Genomic DNA, 16,314 nt, shown 5'->3' on the forward strand with positions numbered 1-16,314 from the left:
CTACGAGCCATAAGGGAAACCCAAAAAGTATTAGTTGCTGAGACATGTCACACGTTAACAAAGAACCCCCTAGTTTCTGCCATATTCCTCTCTGAAAGCCCCACTTTCTCTCAGATTAGACTCAAAACCCCTACCTAATGTCAGATTTCATCTTAGAACCCTTTAGTTCTGGTGAGATTGTTACCTCACGACCCTGTAGTTTCGGTGAGATTTGCCTCAGGTCCATCTACTTTTAGTCAGTTTTTGCCTCGGGAGCCCCTAGTTTCTGTGAGATTTTTGTGTCAGGGACTGTAAGGAGTCTGTCAGATGTTGCCTCCGGAGCAAAAGGTTTATGAAACATATAACCCAGGATGCCCTAGTGACTCAGATTTAGGCTCAGGAACTCACATTGTGTCAGGCCCACCTCAGGAGGTGCTAGTTTTCATCATATTTCGCTTCAGAAAGACTGTCTTTCCATAAGGCTTTACCTCAGAAGTGTCTTCTTTCTGTCAGATTTTACCTCAGAAAGACTGTCTTTCTGTCACATTTTACCTCAGGAGATCTTTCTTTCTGTCAGATTTTGCCTCCAAACCCTCTGCTTTCTCTCAAAGTTTTCTTCCTCAGAGCCCCCTGGTTTCTCTCATATTTTGCCTCAGAACCCCCAGGTTTTGCCCAGATTTTTTCCTCAGAAGCCTCTACTTTCTGACTTTACCTTTTAATTTAAACTTTGTTTAAAAAGTATAATAAATTTCACATCTATAAGAATTTAAAGTGAAAGTATGCCTCAGAACCCCCAGGTTTTGCCCAGATTTTTGCCTCCTTTCTTTCTGATTTTACCTTTTAATTTAAACTTTGTTTAAAAAGTGTAATAAATTTCACATCTATAAGAATTTAAAGTGAAAGTACTTGCAGAAAATTCTCTGGAGCTGGTACACTGTTAAATAGAAAATTAAACAGTAAAAAAAGATCCTATTCAAAATTTATGACTATGTAAGAACATACTCTGATTCCTTTTTTTAAAAAAAAAAAACATGAATGAGAGTGAATTTCACATTACACTCAATTTATTGCAAGGAATATGTTTAGAAACCCTGGTACAAACAGTTTTATCTGTAAATATCTGTATTTATTCTATGATGCAGCATTAAAGGAAATCAGCCGTGAATATTCATTGGAAGGACGGATGCTGAAGCTGAGGCTCGAATACTTTGGCCCCCTGATGGGAAAAGTCAACTCACTGGCAAAGACCCTGATGCTGGGAACTATTGAGGGCAGGAGGAGAAGGGGGCTGGTGCAGATGAGGTGGTTGGATGGCATCACCGACTCTTTGGACATGAGTTAGAGCAAGCTCTGGGAGATGGGGAGGGACAAGGAAGCTAGGTGTGCTTTAGTCCATGGGTATCGCCAAGAGTCAGACATGACCGAGTGACTGAACAGCGATCGTGTCCCCAAAGCCAAGGACTTACCTATTCTCCCAGTAGGATGAAGAAAAGCTAAGGAAGACAGACAAGACTTTGCTATTGAGAAGGCGATGGCACCCCACTCCAGGACTCTTGCCTGGAAAATCCCCTGGACGGAGGAGCCTGGTGGGCTGCAGTCCGTGGGGTCGCGGAGAGTTGGATACAACTGAGCGACTTCACTTTCCCTTTTGATTCTCATGCATTGGAGAAGGAAGTGGCAGCCCACTCCAGTGTTCTTGCCTCTCCCCAGGGACGGGGGAGCCTGGTGGGCTGCCGTCTATGGGGTCGCACAGAGTCGGACACGACTGAAGCGAATTAGCAGCAGCAGCAGCCATCATATTTGCAGTGGGTTTTGAAAAGAAATATAACTTACATACTCTCTTCCCATAACATTTATACAATCTTGTGCAATTACTTAAATACGACAAAAATCGCTTTCCTCATGTGGAAACGGAGCTGAGACTACTTGCCCCCTCTAAGTTTTGCGAAGTGTTTTAAAAACACATATCCACACTATCACAGCGTTACTGTAGCGGTGTGTTTACTCTCCCTATTTTGAGAATTTTCATAGTCTTCCTGATGCAAAAGGAGAACCAGAAACTTGCCAAATTCGTCTAAGCTCGGATACAAAAACTGTCTCTGGGTTTAGAATCTGCATGGAGACATTTCCAACAATCTCGTGAAAGTAAAGACAGTGACTTCAAAAGGGCTGCTTCTACTCATTTTTTTGTGGAAGGTATCACCGAGATTCTTGTGACTCTGCAGAAGGTCCTCTTGACCTTCTTCCTTGAACAAGGACACAATCATACAAAAAAAAAAAAGGTAAAATGAATGCTCCATAGGTATATGGATCCGCTTTTGTTTCGTCATGCTGCTGGATATGACTTGAGGAGAGATCTAAAATCTGAGGATTTTAAAGAAAAAATGACAGAGGGGCATCGTGTTTGATCCCCAGCGGAATGAATGAGGCAGCTGAGAGCTTTGTGGTAACAGTATGTTGCTGGTTGGGAAGAAGCAGCCCCTCTCTGCTCACCACGCTGCGGAGACGATGTCATCCGCCCTGTCGCAGCCACAGAAGGGGAAGGTCCCACAGCAGGGCTGCAGCCACGGTTTCCAAAGGGTGTTGAACACAGAGAGCTGCTGGGGGACTGGCGTGAGGGTCCCGCGGTGCTGTCTTACGGCCGCTTCGATCTTCTTAACCACGGAGTCAAACAGGGCTTCGTTGTCGGGGTTGAGGGGTCTCGACTCGGAAGGGTCTCTCGAGATGTCGAAGAGCAGAGGAGGGTCGTGGTAGGTGACATCGCCTGAACACGGGCAGACTTCACTCCCGTAGCAGGCGCCCGCTCCCTCCGGGGAGAACTTGGGTGTCACGAAATGCACCTTCCACACGGTGGCACCTGGAAAACAGAGCCCCACTGGGATGCTGTCTGTGTTATTATTTTAGGATTGTTTTTTTTCATTAAAAATCCATAGCTAGTGGCAAGCTGCTATATATAGCACAGGGAGCTCAGCTCGGGGCTCTGTGATGACCTACAGAAGGAGGAAGGCTTAAGAGGGAGGGGAGATATGTAAACAGACATATCAAAGACAGACAGACAAACAGGTAGATATATAGATGTATGATAGAGTAGAGAGTTGGAGAGATAGCTGATAGATTGTTGATTGTTGATAGATGGTTGACTCACTTGTTGTACAGCAGAGACTAACGTAAAATTACAAAACAATCACACTCCAATAAAATTATATATATTTATAGCAAACGCTTTTGCTAGCAACTGAAAATCTTCCACACAGCATCACACAGCAGGGTTGTATTTCTTCAACTGTAAGAACGATGCCCAATTTCACGGGCAACTGGAAGACTTTTTATCTCACCCTGAGAGCCTTGGGAGACAACAGTTATGACCTGAATGGCTGCTTTCATCACAGAAATGATCATTCAGACTTCTTTTCTATCATCTATCTATCCAACTCTCTATTCTATCATACATCTAGCTCAGTTCAACTTGGCAAGGGCAAGTGCAAACTTTTCCAAGGCTAAAAACCACCTGCAGATCTTAAACTGGCAAAAGTCATTTGGTAAGCTCAATCCTTCCTTGTTCTTTCTTCTTTCCTTCTCCCTTTCTTTCTCTGTCCCTTCCTTCCTTCCTTTTTTCTTCTCTCCCTTCTGCCCTCCTCTTTCTCTGTCTCCCCTTCCTCTTTTTCTTCTTTTCTATCATCTATCTATCCAACTCTATTCTATCATACATCTATATATCTATCTGTTTGTCTGTCATTGATCTCCTCTCCTTCTCTCCCTCTTTCCTCACTCCCTCCCTTCTCTTCTTTCTCTCTCTCTCTCTTTCATGCCATTGCTTAGCAATTCTGTTTCAAGAGGTCAATTTCAAACAGAAAACATGACCACACCCCAATCTCTGATCAACCTGGCTTCTACAGAAGCCCTCTGCTAGGCTCTTGTGGGACAGCTATGCTTTTTAAATTAAATTAGACTAAATCCCCTGGCTGAATCCTTCACCCCTTGTTGCTTTTCTCTCTACTTCCTGAGTAAAGCGTAAATGTGATGACTGGAGGAACAGCAGCCATTTTGCAGCCATGGGGTCAGAAATATGAGAATGGAAGCTGACGTGACAGAAATGGTTTAATGGGAACAGAAAAAATCACCAGAAGTCCCTGATAATGGCTTTGAACACTGTATCAGTCCTCTGCTCCCAATTTCTGGAATCCTTATTAAGAAAAAAAATGAATCAAATTCTATTTGTTTAACCCTCTCTGGGAAAATTTGGGAGGCTTTTATTCCTCAGAGGCAGAGGGTGTTTTTTTCTTTACCACTGAACTAACTCTAACTGATAGGTAGTCTAAAAGGAAGAGATTTTTCCTTGTTTTTATTTTACATGGAAGACTCTTCCACACTGACTCAAAGAACAGACCACGCCACGCAGGATGGGTTATACATGCGACCGTCGATACCTTTTCAGCGAATCGCCAAATCCAGTCAAAAATCTGGAATGTCTCCTAAAGAGCTTTTTTACAGATGTGAGGAAATTGATGCCGTTCGTCCATTTATATCTGTTTGCATGAATTTACCAGACAGTGGAACTCAGGCAATGACTCAGGACGTGGCAGTTGGTGACTGATGTCTGGGTTCGACCAAAGACGTTAGCTCTTGTTGCTAAATATCTCACTGTCCTCTGTTACGGGAATTCATTCTCTCTGTCTCTACCTGGCCTTCTTCTTCCCTTTGTCCTAATTATGCCTAAGAGCTTAGGGACACACAGGCACAGACACACCTCTAAAATCCTCCTGTGATTTCTACCACAACAAACAGCTGTTTTTAAGTCACTTTCTCCAGGATGTAGAACAATCGGGACAAGGGGTGTTCACTGCACAGAGAGACGAAAGAGACAAGGAGGTGTCCTTGCCGTGTCCCCACGTGTCGGTCACCCTCATACTCACAGTCCTTCTGATACCACCTGGCCGTGTGCAGGGAGACCCCGCAGTAGTGGAAGAGGAACTCGTGTTCCGAGCGGGAGACCCTGCCTTCCAAGAGCGGCATGAGGTTCCGGCCGTCAATCACTCTGGGGAGAGAAGCAGAAACGCAGAGAGCCGTGAGGGAGGCGTGGTCGAGTCTCGCGTTTTACGTTTTACGACAGAAGAGGAGGAGGAAGAGAGAAGCAAGCTGGAAGAACAAGAAAAAGGAGCAGAAGGCGGAGGAGGAGCGGTAGGAAGGGGAAACAGGACATGGGAGGAGCGGACAAGGAAAAGGAAAATCCTGCTGAAAACTCAACACGCATTTTCACTTATTTCACAATTGATAAAGATGAAGAAGTGTAATGCATTACACAGTTTCTAAGACAGTGGGAGAGATGAGCAGCTGGAACTATATCTCTGGCCCCCCTTGTCAGACACCATGAACGAGTCCCATGGATTAGACAGTTGAGCGCTTTACACTCATAGTCAGAGCTATGGTTTTTCCAGGAGTCATGAATGGATATGAGAGTTTGACCGTAAAGAAGGCTGAGCGCCCAAGAATTGATGCTTTTGAATGGTGATGCTGGAGAAGACTCTTGAGAGTCCCTTGGACTGCAAGGAGATCCAACCAGTCCATCCTAAAGGAGATCAGTCCTGAATATTCATTGGAAGGACGGATGCAGAAACTGAAGCTCCAAGACTGTGGCCACCTGATGCAAAGAGCCAACTCATTGGAAAAGACCCTGATGCTGGGAAAGATTGAAGGCGGGAGGAGAAGAGGACAACAGAGGGTGAGAAGGTTGGATGGCATCACTGACTCGATGGACATGAGTTTGAGCAAACTCCGGGAGATGGTGAAAGACAGGGAAGTCTGGTGAGCTACAGTCCATGGGGTCACAAAGAGTCGGATACGACTGAGTGACTGAACAACACTCATTTGATTCAACAGAAACCCTGCCTCAGATAAACAGACATGTTCAGTCACTCGGGCATGTCTCACTCTTTGCAACCCCATGGACTGCATCCTGCCAGGCTCCTCTGTTCTCCAATATCTCCTAGAGTTTGCTCAGATTCACGTCCATTGAGTTGCTATTTCTACTTCATTTATTCATTTCAAATCCCATAGAGAAATGCAGCAAACTTCATCACATACAGATTGACACGTACCTACTTTTATTTGGGAATTCAGATAGCAAATATTTACTTAATGGTCTATACAATCAATGCAGGGCTTCCCTGGAGGCTCAGATGGTAAAGAATCCGCCTGCAGTGCAGGGGATCTGGGTTCAATCCCTGGGTCGGGAAGATCCCCTGGAGGAGGGCATGACAACCCACTCCAGGATTCTTGCCTGGAGCTTCCCATGGACAGAGGAGCCTGGCAGGGCTACAGTCCATGGGGTCGCAAAGAATCGGGCACGACTCAAGTGACTAAGTATTTAGATGCTGTGAGGGATATAAAAATGAAGCAGGCTCAGCTCCCACCCCGAGGGCCACCAGAGATGAGCCTAGAAGGCGACGGCACCCACTCCAGTGGTCTTGCCTGGAAAATCCCATGGACGGAGGAGCCTGGTGGGCTGCAGTCCATGGCGTCGCTAGGAGTCAGACACGACTGAGCGACTTCACTTTCACTTTTCACTTTCATGCATTGGAGAAGGAAATGGCAACCCACTCCAGTGGTCTTGTCTGGAAAATCCTATGGATGGAGGAGCCTGGTAGGCTGCAGTCCATGGCGTCGCTAGGAGTCAGACACGACTGAGCGACTTCACTTTCACTTTTCAGTTTCATGCATTGGAGAAGGAAATGGCAACCCACTCCAGTGTTCTTGTCTGGAAAATCCTAGGGACGGGGGGAGCCTAGTGGGCTGCCGTCTATGGGGTCGCACAGAGTTGGACACGACTGAAGCGACTTAGCAACATGAGAGAGAAAGTAACAACATGTTCTAAGAGGAAAATGGACAAGCAATTCTACCATGAACTGTGGGGAGAAAGAAGTCGTCTGGCCATCACAGCAGAATATTAAGGGTTCAGTGACACGCTTCACACACATATACAATTTTCTAATACATCTGCCTAGGTGCCAAGTATGTGCTTCCCTGGTGACTCAGATGGTGAAGAATCTGCCTGCAAGGCGGGAGATCCAGATTCAATCCCTGGGTCAGGAAGATCCCCCTAGAGAAGGAAATGGCAACCCACTCCAGTATTCTTGTCTGGAGAATCCCCATGGACAGAGGAGCCTGGTGGCCAAATATATCTCCACAAGGGGCAAGCATGCTCTTGTACCTACCTGCCCAGTGGCGGAATGCCTCCTCCAATATAAGACAGCGTCGGGAAAATGTCCATGAGGCTTGTAGGTTCGTCGATGACCTTTCCTGCCTCCAGGACTGTTGGCCACCGGAAAATTCCGGGCACCCGGATGCCTCCTTCCCATCCAGCCATGCCTCTGCCTCCTGAAAGCAAAGATGAAAAACCGAAGGGGCATTCAACCCCATGGACTCATTCTCTGTGTATCTGAAAGTCGCCACTGGCCACGCCAGTGACAAGCTGGAATTAAGATCGTGGGCAGAAAATATCAATAACCTCAGATATGCAGATGACACCACCCTTATGGCAGAAAGCAAAGAGGAACTAAAGAGCCTCTTGAGGAAAATGAAAGAGGAGAGTGAAAAAGGCTGGCTTAAAAGTCAACAAACAGAAAACGCTTGGGCTCTGTTCCCAAACCCAGTTCAGTTCTGAATCTCAGCATCTCTTCAACGTCCACTCTCCAGGCTCTGAAATCTCTTCTCTTCTAAAATATTTAATCTACAGAGCATTCGTCTCTTTTTTGACGCCATGGACGGTAGCCTGCCAGTTTCCTCTGTCTGTGGAATTGTCCAGGCAAGAATACTGGAGTGGGTTGCCATATCCTTCTCGCAAAGAGTTGGATATGACGAAGCCATGGAACAACAACAACAAACCAGTAAAATATATTCGCAGAGAGATACAAAGAACACCGAGGCCAAGTTCTTGCTTTCAAGACTTGAAAACTCCAGCTGCGGACTTCCAGGGTCTAGGCGACAAACCCAGTAATGATCATTTAAAAAGAAGCGCTTTCCTAATCTGTGTATTATGCCATCAGTTGTGCTGACGTCATGGGCTAAGAATAAGACTGTCTTTGAGACAGTCACTGAGGTCCTGTGCCCTTACTCTCAGGAATCTTTCATGACTCAAGAAATTTTTTGTCGTAGACTCTTGGGAGTGTCCCCAAACAGGCAGTCTTTCCCCACCTAGCTTCCTAAGCGGGGATAATGCACACAGAACTCCCCCAACGATCTTTGCAAATGAGTTAACACAAAGCAAAGCCAGGGGAACGCTTTCCAGGTGGCTCAATGGGTCACTAATCCAGCTGCCAGTGCAGGAGACCGGGCTTCCATCCCTGGGCTGGGAAGATCCCCTGGAGAAGGGAATGGCAACCCACGGCACTGTTCTTGCCTGGACAATCGCGGGGACAGAGGAGCCTTTGCGGGCTACCGTCCATGGGGTCAACAATGAGAGGAAGGCTCCACAGATTAAATCTCTTAGAAGCAAAGAGATTTCGGAGCGTGGGGGACTGGACGTTGCAGAGCTGCTGAGACCCAAGGGTCAGAGATGAAGGGAGCAACTGAGCACGCAGGCGCAAAGCCAGGCGGGTCCCGGCTCGGCGCCACACGGGGACCGCGCCCACCCGCGCGCAGCACCTTTGTAGCGCCCGTTCCAGCCGCCCAGCTGCCCGCTGCGGTCCTGCGCCTCCAGGCGGCCCCCGTTGTCCGAGGTGAAGTACACCAGCGTGTGGTTGGCCAGGCGCTCCCGGTCCAGGGCCTCCAGGACCTTTCCTGGTGGAGGGGGAGACAGAAACAGTCACGTTTCACTGCGCACCGAGGGTCTTCCGGCGCGTCTCTAGCGTTGCGCGTGTAACGCTGTGTGGTTCATTGTAAACATGCGACACGGTTACATGTAGCGCTAACGCTGTTACCCTACTTTCTGTTGTATAACATGCATTAAATCACCATTGTAGACACTCGTATATATACGATATATACACTATGTGTAATACAGTAGATTTGCAATAGATACTATTTATAATGTGCCATATATACCTAATCTACCATTATACATGATGTACCGTATATACTATATATGTGTAATATACCATTATACGTAATATACCATATATACCATATATATACGTAGTATACTATACATGCCATATATACGTAATATACCATTATACATGATATACCATATTTATGTAATATACTATTATATGTAATATACCATACATACCATATATATGTAATATACCATTATACATGATATACCATATACACCATATATATGTAATATACCATTATATATAATATACCATATCTACCATATATATACATAATATACATAATATGTAATATACCATATATATGATATATATTCATAATATACTGTATATACAATACAGTATAAGATGATATTTTATATATGTATAATTATTTATTATATATTTATGATCCATATGACATACGTAATGGATTTATGCTAAGCATATATTTAATACAAATATATATATAAGAAGATGATTTGTAATGTATTATTATATAATAAGTATCGTGGTGGTGGTTTAGTCCCTGAGTCATGTCTGACTCTTTGAGACCCCGTGGAGTGTAGCCCACCAGGCTCCTCTGCCCGTGGGATTTTCCAGGCAAGAATACTGGAGTGGATTGCCATTTCCTTCTCCAGGAGATCTTCCCAACTCTTTCTCCTGCATGGCAGGCAGATTCTTTACCAATTGAGCTATGAGGGAAGCCCTATAATAGTATAAAAGGTCTATGTGTTATAGCATGTTAAATCACCAATGATAAGTAATATATAATGAAGGCTGTAATATATACAAACTTAATGTTTATATGTAAATACATACTCTATGTAAATATGTAATAATATAGCATATATAACTTTATTATAGAATAAATATAAGACAGTTTATATTTCATAATGCACTAACTTAGTTATTATAATGACTTGTAATGTGGGATTCTCCAGGCAAGAATGCTGGAGTGGGTAGCCATTTCCTTCTCCAGGGGATCATCCCAACCCAAGGATCAAGCCTGGGTCTCCTGAATTGCACGTGGATTTTTTTACCATCCGAACCACCAAGGCAGCCCCCAATAAACCATATAGATGGTTTACAATATATTATTTATGTGTAAATATATTTATATAATTATACCATATAATTTTGCTAATATTCTGAGTATTATATACTATATTATATCTTACATATAGGGTTTCCCAGGTGGCTCAGTGGTAAAAAATCCACCTGCCAATGCAGGAGGCTCAGGTTCGATCCCTGGGTCAGGAAGATTCCCCTGGAGCAGGGCACGGCAACCCACTCCAGTATTCTTCCCTGGAGAATCCCATGGACGGAGGAGCCTGGCGGGCTACAGTCCACGGGATCGCAAAGAGTCGGATATGACAGAGCAAGAGGAGGAGATATGAGACTATATAATATGTAATACATAAACATTACGTATTTATTCTCAGCATCAAGGTCTCTTCCAATGAGTCAGCTCTACAGCACAACGTTATTCGTTCCCCCGAATGAGTTTTTCGGGAAAGTGGTTCTCTTTAAACCGGAGAACCTGTATTCCGTAAATCATGGGTCTTTCCTCGGAAAATCTCACTGCACCTAGAGCCAGTTTTCACATAATTCAGCACAACAAATACGTGTCCACTTCCCAGAACATGCAGGGGGTTGTACCTTATTTGATGCCATTCCTGGAGACTCGTTTTCCTCTACTCTGTAAATAAGATGCTTCAAAATCAGAGAGTGATCACCTACCCACCATCCAATCCATCTCTTCTACATTGTCGCCATACAAGCCGAATTTACTGTGCCCGACGAATTTCTCCTTGGTGACCAGAGGCGTGTGGACGTGCAGAAAGGATATGAAAAGCAGGAATGGTCCACGCTTATACCTAAGGGGGTATATGAAGAAGAAACAGTATTGATTAAAATAGAGGAATTACGGGTTTTTTTTTTTTTTTCTTTTAAGGGAGCTAAACATATTTCTTTCCCTTTTCAGTGTTCAAATTTTGCAGGACGTTTAACTGTTGGGCTTCCCTGGTGGTCCAGTGGTATAAAGAAGCGTTAGTCACTCGGTAGTGCCCGACTCTTTGCAACCGCGTGGACTGTAGCCCAGCAGGCTCGTCTGTCCATGGGATTCTCCAGGCAAGCATACTGGAGTGGGTCGCCATGCCCTTGCTCCAGGGTATCTTCCCAACCCAGGGACCGAACTTGGGTCTGTAACCTTGGCAGCAGGTTATTCACCACTTAAGCGCCTCCTGGGAAGCCCACCCTTAGCAACACCGAAAACCCAGTGCAGCCAAAAATAAATCAAAACATTTTTTTTTTTAATGCATCTATTTTTTAAAAAAGAAAGTTAACACTCTTATTTATTTTCAGTGTATCACAAATATCACACACACACAGACACACACACAGCTCGCCTATCACGAAGCGGTACCCAACTTCACTGAAAAGAAAAAAAAAAAAATCACGAGTCTTTGACCGGGGTGAGGGGTTGGTGGCGGGGGTGGGGGATCGAGACAGAAAGAGACGGCCTACCTGTCGATGAAGGCCAGCGCCTCCTTGAGCATGAGCGAGGCGAGCCTCTCCAGTCTGACCGGCTGCTGAATGATCTCGTGGTCCCGCATGAGCACGCAGTTCCAGCGGCGGGTAAAGCCGTAGCTGGCGAACCAGCACACGAAGAACACGAGGGCCAGCAGGGCGAAGGCCAGGATCACCGGCCAGGGGACCAGGAACCAGCGTGCGCAGGTGGGAACGAGCAGGAGCAGGGGGATGAGGCCCAGCACCACCGTGGACACCCAGAGCTGGACCCTCACCCAGCGGTGCAGCTCGGGAGTGTGGAACCCCTGGCAGTCGCTCAGGAGCTCGAAGGGCATCCCGTAGAAGTAGTCGAAGCCGTGGTTGAGCGGGTGGTAGCAGTGGTCGTCGCGGGACGCACAGCTCAGACCCTGGTGCCACTTTCCTGGGAGTGGGGAGACGCAGAGACGTTGCCATGGCAACAACGGCATCCTTCCCTTTCTGGGAGGGGCGTCGCCCTCAGCAGAAAGTTCCGGCAGACACGTGGGTGCCCAGGGAGGATTCATCTCAAACGTAAGGCAAAAACCACTGCAATATTGTAATTAGCCTCCAATTAAAATAAATAATTAAAAAAATAAGGAAGTTACGGCAGACACCCAGGGCGGATTCATGTCAATGTATGGCAAAAACCACCACAATATTGTAATTAAGTAAAATAAAATAAATTAATATTTTATTACCAATTAAAATAAATTAATTTAATTTTTTAAAAAAGGAAGTTACAGCAGCGGTAGCATCTTCTTGTGTTCCGTGCGACTGTGGTCAGCGATGTCCAACTCGTTGCAACCCCCGTGGACTGTAGCCCCGCCAGGCCCCTCCGCCCATGGAGATTCTTCAGGCAAGGATCCTGGAGCGGGTTGCTGTTGCCTCCTCCAGGGGGTCTTCCCGAACCAAGGGACCGAACCCGAGTCTCCTGCATTGGCAGGCGGGCTCTTTACCCCGGAGCCACCGGGGAAGCTTTTATTAACAGGGAGAAGATTCACCATCTAGATCTATCGATCAGCCGACATCGCATTCATTACTTGGTTACGGCAGAGGGGACTTTAACCCCAGATTTAGAGGTGCCCTGGAGTGTTCCCTGAAAGATGCTTTAGAAAACTCCATTCACACCATGCTACCAAGAATTTTACAGGAAGGAACTGCCTCTGTCGTTTATGAAGGATGCAAAGTCATTCCTTTTTTTTTTTTTTTTTTTTGAGAACATCTCTGATGACTTAATAGTCTTGCAGTTCACATTGAGAATCCTAAAAGCAGTGGCTATACCAAGCAAGCAGGCTTTGCTGGGGGCTCAGACGGTAAAGAATTCACCTGCAAGGCAGGACATCCAGGTTTGATCCCTGCGTCGGGAAGATCCCCTGGAGAAGGAAATGGCAACCCACTCCAGTATTCTTGCCTGGAGAATCCCATGGACAGAGGAGCCTGGTGGGCTACAGTCCACGGGGTCACAAAGATTCGGACAAAACTGAGCGACCAGCACACACATATAGCAAGCAAGCAGCCTGTCTCCTAACTCTTTGCTCACAGAGTCTCATCTCAGAGGAATCACTCATCGGACCAGAATTCTTCGGGATAAAGTTCCTTAGGGTCATCCTGTCTCACTCATAACCACCCCCCATGAGGTTACAGAATGTCAGGCAACCTAAGTCAACAAAGCAAGCATTGCCTGAATTTGATCACCACTCCAGTCTTCAGTTCTCAAGTTCAAGGGCACACCCTTAAACATTGCTACCCCTGCTATCACAGGAGTAGCACCCTTTCTGCAAAGTATTCCATTTCAGGAGCCAGGAACGATCAGCATACTTACTTTGCCTTCTTGAGATCCTCGGCACACTTGGTTTTCAATACCGAAGGCCCTAAAAAGTGTGTCTTAAATTCCTTTCCCCCTCAGTGTATCATCTGAAAGAGGTGCCAACTACTGTGTACTCAGCCAGCCTCCCTTGGAAGGATGACCACAAGGAAAGGGAACCCGAACAACCACGGTTTCACGGTCAAGGCCATACCTATGAGTCCCGTGCGGTAACCTCGGTGCTGCAGAAGCTTGGCGAAAGTCGTCTCGTTGGGGGGCAGCCCGCCCGACCCTCCGAGCCAGACCACGTCACGATTCAGGTTGGAGGAGGACGCCATTCCTATGTTCACAGAAGCAGACAGCAGGTGAGGGCTGCGGTCTCATCATGGCAACCCCACGGACTGCAGCTGGCCAGGCTCCTCTGTCTGTGCAGGCAAGAATCCTGGCAGTGGGGGGCCATGCCCTCGGGGATCTTCCCCACCCAGGGATCGAACTCGAGTCTTCTATGTCTCCTGCACTGCTGGGTGGATTCTTTACCCTCTGAGCCATCAGGGAAGCCCCCAATTCCAAACTAATGATGAAAACAAAATTAAGTTGGAAAAAAAAAAAATTAAGTTGGGATCATGACCCTCAACTTGCTTAAGTCTACATGGTGAAAGTGTGATGGGTGGGTGGCGGTGGTGAGGAGGAATGTGAGGCGGGGAAGCGTAAGAACTCATCAAAGGGAATTCATCATTTCCTTTCCATTTGCTCTGCCAGACTTTCTTCTCAACTGGTCCTTCTGATGTTCCAATCTCACCCCCAAAGACTGGACACATCTCCTTTCATGAAAACCCACTTTTATTAAAAAAAAACAAAAAAACTCTGCTAGCTTTAAGACACAAGGAGCCTCCTGGGGGGCTCTTACTACGAGTTTCTGCAAAAGGGAAAGTTCAGGTCATCTGGAAGTTGCCCACCAGGGGATCTAACCATGTCACTAAGCAGGCTTGGTGGCCCTGGCCAAGACACACACCTGTTTCAGGTGTCCAGCTATAACAACACAACTCCCGTGTGAATTTAGATTTTTAGCGTTTCCAAGTGACCTTTGGAGAGTTTGCATGAAGAATGGCAGGAGGCCTCCCTGGCGATCCAGTGGCTAAGACTCCAAGTTTCTCCGTGCAGGGCGGGGACGGGGGGAGGGGAGCAGTGGGGGGGGGCGGTGTTGGGGGAGGGTCACGGGTTCGACCCCTGGTCAGGGAACTGGAACCCCCAGGACAGAACTAACAGTTCCCATGTTGCAATGAAAAGCCCCGCCTGCCGCAGGATCCTGCTTGCTGCCACAAAGACCTGGAGCAATCCAACGCTAAACAAATAAACATCTTTAAAAAGAGAGAGAGAGAGAGAGAGAGTGGCAGCTGTCCCTTTCCCGTGCCCCACCTGATCTGACGGGGTAGCGGCCGGTCAGGAAGGCGGCCCTGCTCGGGGTACACATAGAGGCGGCCGCCAAGTGCTGGGTGAGCCTCACGCCCTCGCTGGCCAGCCGGTCGATGTTCGGCGTGCTGCAGACAGACGGAGAAGTCGGCAGGAGAGTTTCTGTATCCCTCCACCCCACAAAGCGAGCGAGATTCAGAGGCATCCTGTCTGGGCAGTCCACCGGACTCTGTTTCCAGTCCACCTGAAAGGCGTCCTTTTTCACACAGCAGTCCACCGACCTACTCCATCCCTGCTGAGACACAGATGGGAACCAGAGGGCCAAGCAACGCATCGCCAGGCAAGGTGACGACGGCCCAACACAGCTCATCGTCAGATATCATCAGGGGAAAAGCACAAGTGTGTTAGCCGCTCAGTCGTGTCCGACCCTTGGCGACCACGTGGACTGCAGCCCACCAGGCTCCTCTGGCCGTAGGATTCTCCAGGCAAGAAGACTGGAGTGGGTTGCCATTTCCTCCTCCAGAGGATCTTCTCCACCCAGGGATCGAACCCGTGTCAGCTGCATTGGCAGGTGGGTTCTTTACCCCTAGCGCCACCCGGGAAGCCCCCACACTAAGCTGCGAATGAAGCCAAAAGCTCTCCTGAAGTTTTGCAGCTTTCCTAAGACAAAGCCTCCTGCTGTTCTGACGGAAACCTGCTCGCTGAAGGTCATTCTCCTGCAACACAAGAGACGTGGCTGCCGGGGCACTACCGTCCGCAGGGACAGTCTTTCTTTTTTCCTTTTGTGTCCCTTTCATTTACTGATTTACCTGATGGTCTCTTTACCTCACTGAGTTATTCCCGTAGCAGCATAAATCTCCCACCCCAAGATCATCCGCCATGAAGAGGACGATGTTGGGTCTCGAGTTCCTGGTGACGAACATTCCCTGAAGGCTCCCAAAGAAGCACCACAGGGATGCTGACAGCCAGCAGCGCCTGGAAGGGGGCGGGCGGGAAACGAAAAAAGAGAAAAAAAAAAAAAAAAAGCTCAAACAGAAGCAACTGATGGGGAGAGAGGTTCAGGATGAGGAACACATGTATACCCATGGCTGATTCATGTCAATGTATGGCAAAAACCACTACAATATTGTAACGTAATTAGCCTCCAATTAAAATAAATAAATTAAAAAAAAAACCACCCAGAAACCATCAGTTCAATTTTGCTTTGCAGGTAACTGAAAACAGGAACTGGGTGGCTCAGCGGTAGAGAATCCACCCACAACATAGGATACGCTGGAAATGTGGGTTCAATCCCTCGGTCGGGAAGATCCCCCTGGAGGAGGAAATGGCAACCCACTCCAGTGTTCTGACTGGCTTCCCTGGTGGCGGCTCAGAAGGTAAAGAATCTGCCTCCAACGCAGAAGACCCGGGTTCAATCCCTGCGTCAAAAAGAAAGACCCCCAGAGAAGGGAACGGCAACCCACTCCAGTCTTCTTGCCTGGAGAATCCCACCGACAGAGTATGGGGGGCGTGGCTACAGCCTGGAGAATCCCACGGACA

The 16,314-nt window shown here is 47.1% G+C and overlaps 1 protein-coding gene across 1 annotated transcript in view; it reads right to left on the reverse strand.

Annotated features, from left to right (window-relative positions):
- Nucleotides 1-2,146: 2,146 nt before the first annotated feature.
- The window catches only part of ARSH (arylsulfatase family member H), a 16,223-nt gene continuing 2,055 nt past the window's right edge, over nt 2,147-16,314 (reverse strand). Inside the window, exons 2-10 of the mRNA XM_040266397.1 lie at nt 15,601-15,750; nt 14,782-14,903; nt 13,580-13,705; nt 11,541-11,964; nt 10,755-10,891; nt 8,620-8,754; nt 7,191-7,353; nt 4,893-5,014; nt 2,147-2,836 (exon numbers count right to left, since the gene is read on the reverse strand). Of these exons, the coding sequence (XP_040122331.1) occupies nt 2,469-2,836; nt 4,893-5,014; nt 7,191-7,353; nt 8,620-8,754; nt 10,755-10,891; nt 11,541-11,964; nt 13,580-13,705; nt 14,782-14,903; nt 15,601-15,750 (1,747 nt within the window). The 3' untranslated portion in view covers nt 2,147-2,468. The remainder of the gene's footprint in view (nt 2,837-4,892; nt 5,015-7,190; nt 7,354-8,619; nt 8,755-10,754; nt 10,892-11,540; nt 11,965-13,579; nt 13,706-14,781; nt 14,904-15,600; nt 15,751-16,314) is intronic.

The sequence above is a fragment of the Oryx dammah genome, unplaced genomic scaffold, assembly GCF_014754425.2.
Source record: "Oryx dammah isolate SB20612 unplaced genomic scaffold, SCBI_Odam_1.1 HiC_scaffold_23, whole genome shotgun sequence".
Taxonomy (NCBI): Eukaryota; Metazoa; Chordata; class Mammalia; order Artiodactyla; family Bovidae; genus Oryx; species Oryx dammah.